This window comes from Podarcis muralis, chromosome 8 (assembly GCF_964188315.1).
Source record: "Podarcis muralis chromosome 8, rPodMur119.hap1.1, whole genome shotgun sequence".
NCBI classification, from domain to species: Eukaryota; Metazoa; Chordata; class Lepidosauria; order Squamata; family Lacertidae; genus Podarcis; species Podarcis muralis.
In genome coordinates this window covers 33,491,855-33,509,924 of record NC_135662.1, presented here as the reverse complement: position 1 = coordinate 33,509,924, position 18,070 = coordinate 33,491,855, and the positions used below count along the sequence as shown (strand labels likewise).

Genomic DNA, 18,070 nt, shown 5'->3' with positions numbered 1-18,070 from the left:
CGCGGGTGGCGCTGTGGGTTAAACCTCAGTGCCTAGGACTTGCCGATCGCATGGTCGGCGGTTCGAATCCCCGCGGCGGGGTGCGCTCCCGTCCTTCGGTCCCAGCGCCTGCCAACCTAGCAGTTCGAAAGCACCTCCGGGTGCAAGTAGGTAAATAGGGACCGCTTACCAGCGGGAAGGTAAACGGCGTTCCGTGTGCTGCGCTGGCTCGCCAGATGCAGCTTGTCACGCTGGCCACGTGACCCGGAAGTGTCTGCGGACAGCGCTGGCTCCCGGCCTATAGAGTGAGATGAGCGCACAACCCTAGAGTCTGGCAAGACTGGCCCGTACGGGCAGGGGTACCTTTACCTTTACCTTTAAGCTCCATTGGACACAGTGGGAAGGCAAAATTGCATTGCATATGCAGAACTAAGATCGGCTCCTGGTGGAGACCACAAAGGGGATCTTCCCATTATTTGCATCCTTCACTAATGGAGAAATAAAGCCCTGCCCAAGCTGTATCCCAAGAAACAGCAGTTCCCCTTTCAAGCACAGCCTGTTTAGCACCCAGAAGGTTGACTTTGCAGGCCAAACCATCCTTTCAGTATGAGACCACTGAGCTCCAAAGGTTGTGCAAGATTTCAATTCTGACTGTGCTGAGTAGTTCCTATTGATGGACAACCACTTTAATAACTCTGTCAGAAAGTAAGAATGTCAAGTAAAAAACTGAATCTATATGCTAGATAATCTGCACCCAAGTCTTTTTTCCAGTTGGCAATAAAACATTAGTGTGAGCTTATTTGGTGTTATTTGTACTTTCAGACACACCTGCTACAAAATGCCATCTAGATAGTGGTAGATGTGAATGCCATTCCTGTGGCTTCCTTTCCATTCCCACTGACGGAGAAAGCGCAAGGCTGAAAGTGCTGGAAGTGCTCAGTGGGTCATTTGAAGCTGCTTTCTGACACCACCTTTGTCTTTGCGGTTTTGTTCTGCAGTGGTTTCCCTGCTCCTTGCCCCAGATTTTGCTTTGTGTTGTTAGTCCCACCTCTTGGGGTTAAGTAGCAGTTTTCCTCAGAATTTTTAAAATTGATTTGTCGTCAGGTAGGGAGCTTCATTCCTTTCCAGTGGGGTTTGATGACGTAGCCTTGGCTTTCTGCTGCAGGTGGTACTTAGAATAGTTGCCAGACTAGTAATATTTGCACTTGCCATTTTGGTTCTTCCCATTTGGCTTGAAACCTAGGATAAGTACAAAGCTGAAAGCAGGTCAACAAAATGACTGTGCATTGCCAAAGAAAGAGGCTATAGATATATTATAGCCTGAAGTATCTCATGTGCAGAGTGATCAGTGTCTGCTAAGTTTCCTTTCAGAGCAATCAGAGTTGGAAACAGTTTGGAATGAATTTTGAAAACAGGAGCAATGCCCTGTTAGATACCAATGTGTTTACTTAGTACAAGATATGGAAAACTAGTCCTTTTGAATTTGGAGGCCCTCCTGCGATTTTTGTTGAAGGGGCTCAGGCTGCCTGCCCCAATGACACCAGCGACCACTTAAGAGGAGGCCTCAGAAGGATATTAGAAATAACTTCCAGTAGCCCCAAAATGTAGCTGACCGAGCGGTAAAAGCACCTGCCGAAGATAAACCAACTTGCTACTGAGGTACAGAACTGGGAGAATCAGTCAAAGGTGGCAGTGGTCTCTCCCGATATGCTCCACTGTTCAGAATGATAGGCAGCATGTAACTCAGGTCTATGTAGCAGCACAGCAGATAACCCAGAAAATTCAGTATACTCTTCAGTGAGCATATAGTTAATGAAACCCAGAATCAAATTATTTCCAATCTGCCAAAAATCGAAATGTCAACCCTTGCACTTAAATCTGTCAGTCAATTTCATTGGGTGACACAAAGAAATGTAGTAAGGTGTGGTGGGGCTGAAAAGATGGGGAGGTCTTTATTTAGGAAAGGATCCTGTGCGCAATAGCACAGCACCTGGCTTTGTATGCAGGAGTTTCCAGGTTCAATCCTTGGCATCTCCAGCTATCTAGTTGGTAGCTAGATAGCTCCGTTGGTCAGAGTATGGGGTTGGTTATGCCAAGGTTGCAGCCATGATCCCCAAAAGGGACAGCTGCATATTCCTGCATTGCAGAGGGTTGGACTAGAAGGGACCTAAGGGTCCCTTCCAACTTTTACGATTCTATGATTCTGGGAACCCTTCTCTTCTAGAAATCTGGAGAGCTACAGTCAGTGTAGACAATGCTGAGCCAAACGAAGCAGCGGTCTGACTTGGTATAAGGCAACTTCCTGTGTCTCAAAGAAAAAGCAAATGAGAATAGTCTCTACTCTGGAACAAAGTTTAAGCAGCACTATTTGGCTGCAATGCCTCCCCAGAAATGTGTATTTGTGTTTGTATGCCACCAGAAGGGTTATTTCCCACCACTTAACCATCCTTTCCATGTCATAGTTTTCCTCAGCAAAAGATATAGTACTGTTAGGGGCCCTGATATGGACTTGTGTGTAGGCGTTGTTCTTACAGTGCTATAATGCTATAATTACAGCTCCATCAAAGTGGTTGGGGTTTTCCAAGTGTTTCTTGCAACCAGTTTACATTATACAGGCTCTTTAAGATGGCTCAGATAGCAGCTGAGACACTAATGTTGAAATACAGTAGTAATAGAAAAAGGGCTTGCATAGTGGGTCAAGTTCTTCTATAGCCTCTTTTTTTTTAAAGCCCTGCATTTCTTGAAAGTTGTGTCTCTCTTCCACCACCCACCCTACTCCAATCCAGCATTCAAAGCCAGGGCAATCCTCTTTGCTGTAGTTGTACTCAAAGGAATAGTAGGGGAATGTATGGGCTCACCCCCTCACTGCTTTTTAATATCCCAGAAAACACACACACACACACACATACACTCCCCTCAGTTTTTGCTGCTCATCCTGTACTGCAAGAGGTCACAGGTGAGAGGGAACACTGGTTAGTAGGATCATTTATCAAGCAAACGGTCAGATTTTGCCCACAGGTTTCCAAGGTATACACATTTAGTATGGCAGGCTGTGCTAACTGCACTTGAACCCAGGTGTTAAAGAGTCCATTACTGGAATGACTTAAGCATGCCAGCTCTAGAGACAGTACATTGAGGGGACCAATGAAGAAGCCTGCTGTCTTAATTCAACTCAGCGCCATCTACCAACCGGGATGCTGTGACTCTCCTGGCACAACTTTTTGCACGCACAAATGGCACAACAGAAGAAATGTTGCTATGTCTAAAGCCATGTAAAACCCGAAGGCATTAAAATTTATTAAATGATGCAATAACAGAATTCTTTATTTACAATAGCATTATTTAACATCAAATAAGCAAATAGCATCAGCAAAGCAATATTAACTTGCATAAATGTATTTAAAATTTCTCTGAATATATCTACCTTTGCATAAACTGCTCACACTAGAAATACAAACATCAATGCAGGTGAACAAAGTGATGTTCAGAGTCAACTCAGTCTTGAAAATAAATCACAACCTGAAAACACTGTAAGCTTTCTCCTGAAGAACCATAGTTTATATATTGCTTAGTTTTACCCTCGTATAATCTTTTCATATACACACACTCATACACATCTCAGATGCAACTTCATGAGGAACTGTACAAATAAAACCCACAAATGACAAAAGGAAAAAAATAAGAATCAATGCTTGAAGAAATGTGTCCATCATCTCTATTCAACGACTGAAAGCTAAGTGATGATGCGCTTATTTCAAAATTGTACACAATTCACTATACAAATATAATACATCAGACAGCTATGTAGGAATATACAAGACTTAAAAACAGATCTAAGGCATTATGCTAGATTTTAGCATTTTGAGGTTCTTGCACATAGCTTTACCTGTAGAAAGAAACTAAAAAGATTTTGTTTTAGTCTACAAAGAAACACCAGGGAGAAAATTCTAATTAAAAACCAAAGCCACTACAGTAATTTTCTTTTGTGCAGAGAATGCTTTTGCTCTTAGGTAGCAATACTACCATACAAATACTAGAAAACTTTAAATTCACACCAACAATTAATGGCTTAAGTTGCATTTCAAAACTGATTGTGTATCTTTGGGTTTTGCAAGTAGAGCTGAACCACCTTTTTCATGTGTTAAGCCCATATGAACTCCTTTTTGTAAAAAAAGAAAGAAAGAAAACCCACATAGATTAAAAATGCTTTATATAAATGGCAAAAACATTGCTTTCAGTTAATATAGACTAATGGACTGGTGGGGCCCCCCATTTTTAAAAAATCTTTGATTAACTGTTAGATGTTGAAAAATATCAACTTCACTGATATCACTTTACCTGAATTTGGTTGAATGGAGCTTTCATATAATTGTATAATTGTAGAGTTGGGGGGACCATCAAGGGACATCTAGTCCAACCCCCTATGCCATGTGGTTATATATGTGTAATTTTGTTAAAAAAAATTAAGACATCTTAAGTTCTTCACACTTATTATAAGAGAACACTGATTATGTTCCAGCATAAAATCCAATTACTATCTTTATCAATTTTACTGTGTATGGAATTAGAAACACTGATTATAAAAAAGAAATTGATTTGGCATGGTTACCTTTGTCTCTAGCATGATTAACATAACCAGAAAATGCCTACTCATTGTTTTCAATTCATTGACCCCAATAAAATTTCTGATGGATATAACCACTTATTTTAAAATTCAACTAAATATGGTCAAACGAAGAAATATTCTGAACTGGCCCAAGTTAAAAATTACTTATTTGCCTACTTTTTAAACTTAAAAATGTTTTGAGAGATAATATTTCAAAGGTAAAATATTTAATCCAAAACCTAGAGGTTAAAAATGATCAAATTTTAATCCAGACATAATTTTATTATTAAAATTAAAAAACTTTTCTTAATGTTATGGAGCTCAGGGCTGACATATCATAGATTTCCACCAGATGGCTCAGTTGTCTGAATAGCTACTTTTGAGTTTAACCGACAAAGTGGTGGGTGACTCCTCAGAAGCGCAGTTTCTCCCAGTGTAACAGGAGAGCCACTCAACAGGAAACAAATGGTTTGAAATGAATTCTATATATTCCTTAACTTATTTTTTTTCTTAGCACTCTATGAAAGTCAGATTCTTTGTATATTTTAACCCTCATCACAAGCAAACAAGATTTCAAGGTGAACAAACCTTCTCCCAAATACATGAATGATGATTGAGATAATATAAAATGCATTGCATTTTAAGTAACATCCAAAATTTTGAGTCCAGGTATGAAAGTGTGTGGATTGTGGGGAAGAGAGAAACAGGAGGTCGAAAACAACCAGCTTCCTGGTATTTTAAGTCCACAGAAACTGATGCCAGCTTATACTAAAACATTACTGGAACCATAGCAGGTAAGAGTAAAACCACCTTAAGCAGTGGCCTGCTGAACAACAGTTTTTCTAAGATTCATTAAGAAAGAATATAAACATACAAAAAAGTCAAGAATTGGCTCCTACAGTGGCTGCATATAATATAAGGTTAGATAAATGACTTTATGAGCAGAATCGCAAGGTTTAGAAAATGAAGTTTCAAGCCTACAAATTAGGTCTAATCAAGGCATTGTGATCCTTTACAAAACACTTTTTTCCCCAGGAGACACACATAGCTATGAAGATATCTAATTTAATACTGAAGTACCTCATTTGGAAATCAACTCCACGACATGTATACCTCACAAAATTATACAATTAAAACACTAAAGTCTTCAACTTAAATTATTGCTTGTTTACATAGAAACTGGTTTTTATGTACCTTACAAAATGTCCTCAGTCCCCGCTGCTTCAAAATAATTAGAACACATGATGGTTAACTCTGTAGTGATATCTGCCATAGCTTAAGTCATTATTTTCCCCAGTTGTGGAGATGGGGGGGAAATTAAGTTTTATCATTTACATCAGATGCCTTTAAGTTCTGATTTTTTATGCCTCAATCCTGCCACTTCCATCACCAAAAGATGCACCCTTATTTAAAATGATTATTCAGCAACTAGTTACCTGCAACCTAGAACTCAGGTAACAAACCTAGGGATACAATGAGGGTTATTCATTTCTCCATCCTGTAAGAAAAGAAACAGAGAAAGGGCAACTGAAGGCAGGAGAAAAGGGATGCTAACTTTAGTTAATTTTTTAGGATGCTGAAATCAATTGAATGGGAACTTAAATTGGTTTGACTCATGATTTTGTTCAAAGTAACCAAAAGAACTTTAAAAACAGCCCTCTCACAGGATATTTTAACCTGTTTACAAATGTAAACCTATTCAAAACGGACTGGTTTTGTTTTCTAGCATGGGATGTCTAGTCAACTAGATACCTTTTCCCCAAAACAGTTAGTTAGGTGTCTGTTCTCCACATTTTGTCATTTAGCACTATGAGAGTCGTAATCCAGCTAACGCCCCACCTCCTAAAGTGGAGGTTTTAATATTAAACCACTTATTTCCAGATGGAACTGAATCCTTTGCACCAGACTGTGTAGCGAAGGAAAACAGAAAGAGATAAAGATCTAAATCTACAAACAGAACAGAATGAGAGCATGGTTGGTTTTCCTTAAATACATACATTTAAATACATTCAATCTGACACGGTTTATGAAAACTGGCTATCAACATTTACTTTGCAGGAGAGATCTAAGTTGCACTAAGGTGAATGCAGTGAACAGACTGAGCAACTGTCTGTACGCTAGCTTCAGACTGTCAAAGAAGAGGCTGCTCCTCCACCAACAATGGTTTTGATTCCACTCAAGTGGCGTTGTTCCGTTTGCAGCACTAAACTCTACTTTCTCCAGCAGAACCGACTGGCAGAACAGTTGGGGCAAAACCAAACATATGCAGCTCTTCAAACTGGTAAGAAGTCTGGGCTGGGGAACCCAGTCAGTTGAAGAAATTAGCAATCTTCAGGGTCAGCAATATTTCTAGAAGACCAAAAAGGAAAAAGAGGCATTAATAGCAATGCTTAACTGAGCATGTACTGTTTTTGGGGGACAGGGAGCGGGCGGGTGTGGGGGACACCCTGGTCCTGAATGGGGTAACTGTGCCTCTGAAGGACCAGGTGCGCAGCCTGGGAGTCATTTTGGACTCACAGCTGTCCATGGAGGCGCAGGTCAATTCTTTGTCCAGGGCAGTTGTCTACCAGCTCCATCTGGTATGCAGGCTGAGACCCTACCTGTCTGTGGACTGTCTCGCCAGAGTGGTGCATGCTCTGGTTATCTCCCGCTTGGACTACTGCAATGCGCTCTGCGTGGGGCAACCTTTGAAGGTGACCCGGAAACTACAACTAATCCAGAATGCGGCAGCTAGACTGGTGACTGGGAGTGGCCGCAGAGACCACATAACATTGGTCCTGAAAGACCTACATTGGCTCCCAGTACGTTTCCGAGCACAATTCAAAGTGTCGGTGCTGACCTTTAAAGCCCTAAACTGCCTCGGCCCAGTATACCCAAAGGAGCGTCTCCAGCCTCATCGTTCTGCCTGGACACTGAGGTCCAGCTCCGAGGGCCTTCTGGCTGTTCCCTCATTGCGAGAATTGAGATTACAGGGAACCAGGCAGAGGGCCTTCTCAGAAGTGGCGCCCGCCCTGTGGAACGCCCTCCCATCAGATGTCAAAGAGAACAACAACTACCAGACTTTTAGAAGACATCTGAAGGCAGCCCTGTTTAGGGAAGTTTTTATTATTTGATGAATTATTGTATTTTAATCTTTTGTTGGAAGCTGCCCAGAGTGGCTGGGGAAACCCAGCCAGATGGGCGGGGTATAAATAAATAATAATAATTTATTTATTTAACTCTTCTGGGTACTCCAAACAAGAGCAAACAAGAGATCTTTCAGGTCAATATATGACATAAGGAACTTTGAAAGAAGAATGATTAAAATGGAGTCAAACATAAACACAGATTGCTAAAGAAATGGTAGACTTTTGCCTGCTTTTGGACACTTCTGTCTTTAAGCGTTTTGCTGAGCTGGTGTTAAATGCATGATTGTTGGTGGAATCCAGTGTCGCCTGGGTGGAATCCCACTTGCACAACACAATGTCACCTTCTCTTTCCCCTTCTCTTTCCCCTTGCAGCTGCCCTGAAATGTGCTCCAAAAGGTCTAAACCTCCAGAGCAAATTCTGAAGGGGTGTGGGGAGGCTGTAGGAGCAGGGAAAGGGAGTATGTTCAACTTGCACAGGGACAGCTTTGGAGAGAAGCCTCAGCACATATATGTGCGCCATACAAGAGGCTCATTCGACTAGTTTTGAGAATGAATTTGCCAGAATAGTTTTCTAAGAAGTCCACTTAGGAAGAATCATATTACTTGCAATTGGATAAAATTTTATCTATTCCTTAAAAGATTCAAGGCAAAATGTGAGCCGTTTCTTACCCGTGATGCATCTCCCTCCTGCTTTATCATATCCATTCCAGGTAGCTGGTTTGGAAAAAGATTGCCTCCTCTCATAGCAGGATCATTAACCTACGGCAGGGAGAAGACTCGTTTGTAAGTCACTGGGGGAAATAGAAAGCACCTTTGAATAAACCACAACACTGCATGCATACATGCACAGACACACACACCTTTCTAGTCAAAAATATAACAAAGTAAGAGAGCAGACTGAATGAGGAGGCACATGTCATACAAGGTGTTGTGCCATGTGCTCACCTTCTCTCCCTTCTTTACAGTGTCATTCTTATGCACCTTTTGCTGACTTGCCCTAATTTGGGTTGGTTACTGTGAGAGGGGGAGTGTCTCCAGGCAAATGTTAAAATTGGTAATTTATGTTGGAAAAAGCTGTATTAAATCAACTACTGGTTACAAATTTCACCAGGCAGAGAATTCTCACCTGCTCAGGACCCATGGAGGACAACCCTGATGTAGGCACAGAGGTTGCTGAGGTCATGCTGATCTGTCCTGTCATCTGGTTCATGTTGTTCATACCGCTTGTGTTGGTCACCATGGATACATTGATGTTCATGTTGTTATTGTACATGCTGGTGTTTGCTTGCTGCCCGAAGTGTGGTGGAGATTGTTGTGAAAACATGCTGCAGGATGAAATACACACCAGCACGTCAGAATCAAGATGTTCATCCTTCAGGCCTTGAACATTCCTGAACACCTCAGAGGGTTAGTGCATGTGGGGACGCCTTCAATAAATGGAGTCTGATTATCAGTGCACAAAGCATGCATTTCTTTCTCAGCTTGTAAGTAATGTGATGATTAGATCTGCAAAAATTCTCGCCCCAATTTGTCAAAATAATATATGTGTTAAACAATCTATAGCATCTTTAAAAGAGTAATAAATTGGAAAAGAAACTTTTCCTACTTATCTTTTAATATCAAGATGAAAAGACACTTAAAATATTCTGAGCTAACCTTAGGGCCATCTAAACAGAGTTGTCATGCTCATTCAAGAGAAACCAATGCAGTGACCTAGATGTGAGTGTATATATCTATCTAATTATTTGTCAGTAGGCAGAAAATTTAAAGCCCTGCAAGACTAAGTAGTTTAGTTGTCCACTGTCTTAAATTCGCATGTTTTTGTAGTTACTTGATCTTTTTGAAAACTGGGTGATATGGAAATTCCTACTTAGTAATGAGAGGCCCCATAAGAAAAAAGTGTAAACTAGTCATAGTTGCTCTGCTTGAGCAACAGACTTCCATTTGTATAACAGAAATTCCTCTTCTTCCCCACTGCAGACCAACCATGCGCCATCAAAATCTGCTTCAGGAAGACCACCCCCACCCTAACCAGAAGTTGGGGGAATGCAGAGAGTGGACAGAAAGGGGAAATCTCATTGCATAAGCGGTCTAGAGGGTGCCAATGCAAGAATGGGCCTTTTCTGCTATGGCTCCCTGTTGGTAGAATGCTCTCCCCAGGGAGTTCCGGCTGACGTTTTCATGATATACCTTTAGGTGCCAGGCAATAATCTTTCTCTCCAACCAGGCCTTTGACTGATTGGCACTGATGCCCTTTTAAATGTGTTGTGGGAAGGAGGATTATTGGTTTGTTGTCCTTATTTTTACTATGTATTTTGTGGTTTGTATATTGTGATTTTATGTTGTGAAACGCCCTGATATCTGCGGGTGAAGGAGAGTATACAAGTTTAATAACAACTACTGCTACTACTATGCAGTGCTAGATATGTCCCTATAGCTCCATAAGAGAATGTACAATTCATATCACATGGCCTCATGTATAAAAGTCACAAGTTATATTTCACTCTCTTTTCCCAATAATGATTCTGGTGTCAGTCTGCAGCACTGCTGTGATCTGTGAGTGGCCAGGTTCAACAGGATGATTGCTGAAAAAATGTGTGAATGAGCTATGTGACAATGGCCAAAACTGACATACTGTGAGTCATACCCCCATTTCAAACCTACCTGTTTCCACCCATATTCCCTTGTGCCCATCCATTCATCTCCGTAGAGGATTGGTAGGCAGGATTGGCCTGAGACTGCTGTATCATGGGACTCTGGGTATGAGCCATTCTTGGGGACATCAGCGGACTTTGGGGAGTGGTAGCTCCAGTGAAGCCTGGATCGGCCTGCTGATTTATTCCTGGAAAACACAACAGGATTCTTACTCATGCTGCACACAACAATTCAGCCAGAAGTATGTAATGACTTGGAATGGCCTTCACTAGGAGTACAGCAGTAATGGAATCTATTTTGAGGGGACTTTTTCGGACAAGGACAAAACAAGGCTACCATAAACTACAGTGAAAAAAACCCTGTTGAAGACTAATATCATCTTTTTTTTGAGGTACCGAAGAAATGGGATAAAGTTCACAGTTTACTTTGTTTTGTGATATACGACTTTTTAGCAAAACTAATGTTTTTTTTGGGGGGGTAGTTTTGTAATAAACCAGAAACATACTGTATTGCATTTTGAGAATCCCAACAAGTTCAAATGGTACCATCACACCCCCCCCCCGACCCAATTCCCAGTATCTCCAGATTCCAGATGGTGTGTCTCATCTGGGAGCCATATAAAGAACTGTAGGAAAGGAGCTGTGATCCAGGAGTTGAGACTATTGTGATGGATGAAAGGTGTTGAAATAAGTGCAATACCATAGTTTGGAGGAAATGGAAATTGCTGGGCATTTGCCTGGGGAATCCGCGGGTTGCTCATTGTTGCTGGTATGCCACCGGAGGCCACCATACTTGGCGTCATATTCATACTCTGTCCTCGCATCATCAGCGTTCGCTGCTGCACTTGCTGCTGCATCTGCCTATGCCTCAGGTGCTGGCTCAGTATCTCCCTCTGCCTCTGGGCTAGCATCTGGGAATTGATGGGTCCCTGCAGGGAAAAACAAAAAACTGCATCAACACATATGATTGGCAAGGCATTTCCATCAGCCTGGCTACTAAAAAAACAACAACAAAAAAACCCTTGCAACTTTACAATAATCGGGTGGCATATGAAGCTGTTTAATACCAGGCCAGACAGATTATTTATCTACCTAGCTCACTACTCTCTACTTGGATTAGGGCTCAGGCACAGTTTTAACTAGAAACGCCAAGGATTGAAGCGGCAACTTTTGCAAGCAGGCATATAAATGTGCTCTTCAGTTGGCCTATGATCTCTCATTCTGGGGTGATGAATTCTAAAACAGATACACAGATTACCATAGGTGACTGACATGAATTCCTAGAATAAGGCAATTTTTCTAAGTGATGTCTAAATTCGGTGTTGCCAAAGGCCCGAATTTTGAGCAGCAGTCCAGCTTGTACACGGCAGAGTGAGCAGGAGAGCCCCTGAAACAGCAGGGCAGGATTGCTACATTTTGTAGTACGGGGAGTAAAACATATTACCATCAAAAAATCGTGAACCCTGTAATACAATTAAGTCCAGAATCTAAATTTACTCATCCACACCACAGCCTAAAATCAGAGTGTGCACTTCTAACATCCGTAAATTGAATAAAGCAAGCTATGCTGATTTGAATAAAATTAAAAATAGCTCTCGCACTTTCTTTCTCAAGTTAAAAATATTCATAAGCGGCACCTTTCTGACAAAAAGCATAAAACCTCTTGCAAGATCCTGAAAGCTTTCCACCATTTCAAGCTGTTTCAGATATCATGAAACAAGTTTTAAAACTCAGAGAAAACGATGTCATCCCTGCTTAGAATATTTGGATTCATTTAAAGATGTCTAGCCCAACAATACCTGGAGGGAACCACATTGGCCACCTCTTTCTCTTCAGGATAAATTAATATGCAACAAGAGTTGCAGGTTTCACTGCATGGTCTGTGGTCAGTTTGCGTATGGCCTGCTTAGGGAACACAGAGAAATTCTCTGCCTCTCCAGAAGCATACACATACAGTTTCTGGTACAGCATGAAAGAGCTTCACAGATTAAACTGTGACTATAATATTCTTTGAGATGGATTAGTCATTTCACCGAAAGCAAGGAAACAGCTGCACAACGACAATGTGTACAGTGACAGAGACTGCAACATCGGTAACATCAGTATAATATAGTAAAAAAACATGAACTACTAAGTTTTATAGAACATTTTTTTTATTTATTAAATTCATTTCCTGCTCTTCCTTTTGAAAGGAGCACACAAGTGACAGAACAATTAAAGTAGCTAAACACGGAGGCAGACTGAAAGATCTTGTCTTTAAAAGGCTTGTTGAACGAGGTAGGCACCAAAAAGACAAAATAGATGGTGCCTAATATTTCATGGGAGGGAATCCAAAGGCCTTATTTTGAACTGTCCTGTGATCTTTGAATGAAGGACAGTATAGAAATAGTTTCAATACCTGTTCCCTCACCTGTGTAGGTACTCCAGGTCTCAGAGACAGATTCATATTGGAAACATTGCTGATCTGATTCATGAGTGGCTGGCGATTCTAGGACAAGGGGAAAAACAGAATAAAGAAATCAGTCATATAAGGCAGTATAAGAAAAATTCTGCTTTGATGGCAAGCTTTAGTTTTACGATACTGTGGTTCTTGAAGATCTTTCTTATGGTAAGATCTGTTCGAGATTGAATGTTCTCCCCCGAAAGTGGTGGACTCCCCTTCCTTGGAGGTTTTTAAGCAGAGGCTGGATGGCCATCTGTCATGGATGCTTTACGCTGAGATTCCTGCATTGTAGGGGGTTGGACTAGATGACCCTTGGGGAACCTTTGAACTCTACAATTCTGTGATTCTATGCATGCTGGTAAAAGCATCAACAGAGAGCATAAAAGCATGAAATACCTGCTGTGCTTGAAGTCTATGCTGCAGCTGTAGCCTTAGCTGATTTGGCTGGTTTTGCACAATGCCAGCAGGCCTCAGGGCAGCCCTAGGCTGCATTCGCAGTGATGCATAGCCTGGTCGCTGCGCCATTGGGTGAAAGTTTGGGTCCTGCATTGGTGTGTAGTTGCCTTGGGCCATTTGAGCCTGAGATGCATACTGCTGTGTGAAAATGGGTGCCTTTTGTTCGAGGATGATGTTTGATTCCTGGCTTGAGAATGGCTCTGGTTCCACAGCTTGGCTCTGCTGAAACAAACATCAAGATGTACATGAACATAGAAAGCTTAAACATTTATTGAGAAATATATGTTTTTATAAAGCAGAATAGACAGGTATGAAGCTGAGCAGCATAAACTTGTATTTGCTTTAACTCATTCTATGCTTCTATTACCATTTATTAGTACAGTGGTACCTCGGGTTAAGTACTTAATTCGTTCCGGAGGTCCGTATTTAACCTGAAACTGTACTTAACCTGAAGCACCACTTTAGCTAAGGGGGCCTCCTGCTGCTGCCACGCCGCCGGAGCACGATTTCTGTTCTCATCCTGAAGCAAAGTTCTTAACCTGAAGCACTATTTCTGGGTTAGCGGAGTCTGTAACCTGAAGCGTATGTAACCCAAGGTACCACTGTACTTGTGACTCATTCAGAACTACAGTTGTACCTTGGTTCTCGAATGGAATCCGTTCTGGAAGTCCATTTGACTTCCAAAAACATTTGAAAACCAAGGTGTGGCTTCCAATTGGCTGCAGGAGCTTCCGGCATTCAATTGGAAGCTGCAGAAGCCACGCCAGACATTCGGCTTCCAAAGAATGTTCGCAAACCGGAACACATACTTCTAAGTTTCGGGTGTTCGGGAGCCAAACTGTACGCGTACCAAGGCGTTCAAGAACCAAGGTATGACTGTAATTGAGGGAAAAAACTAAGTGATAAACAGAGTCCTGGTTCAGATGCAAACAGGAAACTATTCTTGATGAGCCTTGATGAGTCTGGGGGCTTGCACACTACCCTCTTCTCTTCATTTTGTGCTCATGGAGATCAGAAGAAACCACAGTTTGATCCTGGATTTCCTCACAAGTATAAGCAGTTTCCAAAGTTCAGATGCCACAGCAAAGCACAGATTGTATAAAAACTGAAGCCTAAGCTTCTGATACCCTCCTTGCAAGTGCGAGGACAGGGGAGACTGTGTGAAGATGAGGTTCATCATTGCTCATTCACATGGTGGGAAACTACTATTTCCTGTCATGTTTGAGCTGGTTCAATACAGGAGGCCCCTGCTCTAAACCATTCATAACTTTTCTCTTTTATTTATTTTTTTAAAATCTTGCCTCAGATTGCAGTGGTGAACCAGGGTTGAACTGCTACAAGAAATACCTGATCAGCCCTACAAACATTTTCATTTTTCTATTTTAAGGAAGTTGTGGAGTGCTCCAACTCTGATCAGAAGCTGGTGAAGAATTCCAGCAAGCAGAGTGATGGTACTCTGAGAGAGGAGTGCTTAACTCACCCTCCTCTCCACACACACTCCAGAACCATTGTCCCCATTTAAATGAATCAGTAGTTTCTTTTGCTTGAGGTAAAACAAGAAAATAAGTTCTTCTAAGGTTCTCAGCAGAGCTAGAATCAGCTTTGGAGGGGAAGGATTTAGATTTAGAAGGAAAATCTTACAGAAGAAATGGTTAAAAAGAAAGTTACTTAAGAGTCCCTCTCACCTCACAGGTGCTTTTAAATTTAAATAAAATCTTTGGGAGGTCAGATCCCCTAAAATGCATTTGGAGGGTTTTTAAGAAGAAAGCATCATAACCATAATACTCCAGAACATCTCTGTTGATGGACGTGACAAAAGAACTTGTAGGAGCTGTTGAAATATAACCTGAGGCACCCCGGGGTGTGGTGAAGTATAATATTGCTCCCAGGATCCCAAGTAACATTGGTAAAAGATGGCCCAGGAGTCCTTACCTCCTCATCCATACTCTAATATATGATGTTTCTGTCATTGGAATGACACTGAAGAGGGGGGTAGATTAGAGGCTGCCCCCATGAATGGACAGACAAGGCTTCAGCTTGGCAAACAGGCAGCTTACCAGCTGCTTTACAAAAGACTTCCAAAAGTAATACCTTGTATTAGGTCTGGAATACCTTGTACCACTGCTGACCCACCTCAGGTTATATTTCAAGATAAGGACTCCTGGGCCATCTTTTACCAATGTCACTTGGGATCCTGGGAGCAGTATTGTACTGTAACACACCCCAGGAAATCCTATCTTTAGCCTGACTAAGCAGGAGGTAAGTGACGCAGGTTAACACTACCACTGCATCAAGTGGTATTTGCTTGCAGGCTCTTGAGTCCAAACTTCCTTCCTGCTCCCTCCATTGTGTAGCAAAAGGCATGCTGTTCCCATACATATAGGGTAGGACCAGCTGCCAGGCTACAATTAAGACCTAAACAAACTCCTCCATCTCTCTGAGGCAGTTTGCCTAGGGATGGGAGTGGGAGTGAGATTACATGCAGAAGCTTCTCAAATTAAAGGGAAACATTGCATTATCAATGAAATACTGTAATTTCCATAGTGTTAATATGTGGAGGCATATTTATAATTATTACATCTGGTCAGCATTTGAAGTCCATTTGAAAAAATAAATCTCACTACTGAATACGTTAGCTACATATACTTTCAGAAATGCTTAATAGCAGCACAATACCTGGCTGACTAGTTCTGGGATCCCAAGAGCTCTGTCAATTTCTTCCAGACCGTCAAAATTTCTTAGTGCCAAGTAAAGCTGGTCAAGGAGGGTCCCTTCATCGTTTGGAGACTCTGATGCAGGGTGTTGACACAGCAAGTCATCCGGAGAGTTCCCAAATGGTTGCCTGAAAAAAGAAACAAGCAACTTGAAAGCAACTCAGGCAAGAATTCTCACCACCCAGAAGGCCCAAATTAATTTAGGGAATTTAATACACACATTTTTATGTGTGTCAGCTCTGCAATGCTAATTGTACGCAACATAGTCTTTCTAAATTTTAGGCTCGAAAGCAGCTTTGGGGAACCCAAGAATCCCCAAATATTGCTGGATTATAATTCCCATAATCCTGGGCAATTGACCACGTTGGCTGGGGCTAATGGGAGCAGGAATCTAATGCCACCTGCCAGGTCACAGGGGCCCTACCCCTGTCCTAAAGCTTGCTTAGAAACAGGATGCCATTTTCTGTAGTAATCACTTTTAGCCTGATCAAAGACCAACCTTAAGAACCAAACAAAACCATGTATTTCCAAGTTTCTCTCAGTCATAAACCTAGGATTTTACAGATTTATTCCAAAGCTATGGCGAAGAAGCCATTTCTCCTTTCCAGCCTTTAGCACATGATTGCCCTACTTGCCAAACTCAATCAATCAGGGAAACGGCAGTGCTAAGCCACGGTACTGATTTACACCAATACATTCTGTTCTTATGCATGACCATCTATTCTATTCTGACAGCTTAATTTTGTAAAAAGCTATATGACTAATGATAACCCTAATCAGATCATTTAAATCAGACAACACAGAAGCTGATGGTTTCTTTCCTTATTCTGTACCATATACAGATCACTGCTTGTTCCCAATAACATACCCACAAAAGATAGTGAAATTTAACGTGCTCTGTCCTCAAAGGTGATGAAATCAAACCACCCGTGTGAAAACAGAGTGGTAAATAATAAATGCCAATGCAGTAATCACATGAACAGAATAATTATTTAGGTTTTGTAAAAAATTAATTAGAATAACAAAATTAAAGGAAACAAGCAGCACTAAATGCATCACACATGTGATGCAAAATTCAGTTAGTATTATATAATGATGAAATGGATGAAATGAAGCAATAAAGCTCACTGGTATAATGTGTCCCTGTAATTGTGAAATGCCTATTTTCCATTCACTTATGAAGGCACAAAGCAGAACTGTATCAGTTGTGGCCTCTTACGTTATGGAATAGGACCACATATTCAGCAACAGATCAAGAAGCCACAAAGCAAAATGAATGAGAACACAATCTGGAGCAGAGAAGGAAGGCAAGAGAGAAAAACAGATTTCCCCCCTGCTTGCTGTTTTTCCCTTGCAACCCTCTTCAGCTGCTTTTCTTCCAATGACGCAGCAAACGGGTCTGCAGGAAGGAAGGGAAGATGAAAGTGGCAAGCACAGGGAAAGTGAAGATTCCTTCTCCCACCTGCCACTTTTCTGTTGCAAACTGCACTCTCCCTCCGCAGCTATTCAGAAGGGACTTGGGTTCTCAGAGTCTTGACTTTCAATCTCGAGTTAAGTATCCACTGTTCACCAAGGCTTTCGCTTAATTTTTTCATTAGTCTGGTGCTATTTTTGTGTTGTTTATATGGATGAATTTTATTCTTAAAATTTGGTATTGTTTTGATACTAAATTTGATAGGAGGCTTGTATGGTCCCCTTCAGAAAATCTTCTTTAAGGAGCATACACACAACTGCAACTAAAACTACAGATTATTTGTATTATTTTCTTGCTATACAAAAGTTATTTTAAGGTACATCTTATGTCTTGAATTAATCAGACTCGCATTACTTATTCCATTCTATTAAAATTTTAGTTACATATTGCCTTACTCAAGTTCCATTTTATATTGATTTCATTATCAAAATTCCATTTTACTTTTAAACTGGTAATGTAAGAATTTTAGAAGTTCTGAACAGTTATTAATATATATTAATCTTATGTTTATTATACGTTTGCTACAGATAAATACACTGCTCTTTTTTCTTTTTACTCACCATGAAGTTGTTACATACAGTAAGTACCACACTTTTAACATTTGGGGGGAGGTGCA

General features: G+C 41.1%; 1 protein-coding gene across 14 annotated transcripts in view; it reads right to left on the bottom strand.

The window, feature by feature from the left end:
- Positions 1 to 3,247: 3,247 nt before the first annotated feature.
- The window catches only part of NCOA2 (nuclear receptor coactivator 2), a 129,302-nt gene continuing 114,479 nt past the window's right edge, over positions 3,248 to 18,070 (bottom strand). For 8 of the 14 annotated variants that reach the window (XM_077932925.1, XM_077932923.1, XM_077932919.1 and 5 more), the window contains 8 exons: positions 15,943 to 16,108; positions 13,207 to 13,488; positions 12,766 to 12,855; positions 11,068 to 11,296; positions 10,378 to 10,555; positions 8,840 to 9,038; positions 8,383 to 8,472; positions 3,248 to 6,934 (listed from right to left, as the gene is read on the bottom strand). In XM_077932925.1, the coding sequence (XP_077789051.1) occupies positions 6,923 to 6,934; positions 8,383 to 8,472; positions 8,840 to 9,038; positions 10,378 to 10,555; positions 11,068 to 11,296; positions 12,766 to 12,855; positions 13,207 to 13,488; positions 15,943 to 16,108 (1,246 nt within the window). In that variant the 3' untranslated portion in view covers positions 3,248 to 6,922. Of the gene's footprint in view, positions 6,935 to 8,382; positions 8,505 to 8,839; positions 9,039 to 10,377; positions 10,556 to 11,067; positions 11,297 to 12,765; positions 12,856 to 13,206; positions 13,489 to 15,942; positions 16,109 to 18,070 lie in introns of those variants that run through there. The other 6 variants (XM_077932926.1, XM_077932924.1, XM_077932929.1 and 3 more) reach the window with 4 other exon arrangements.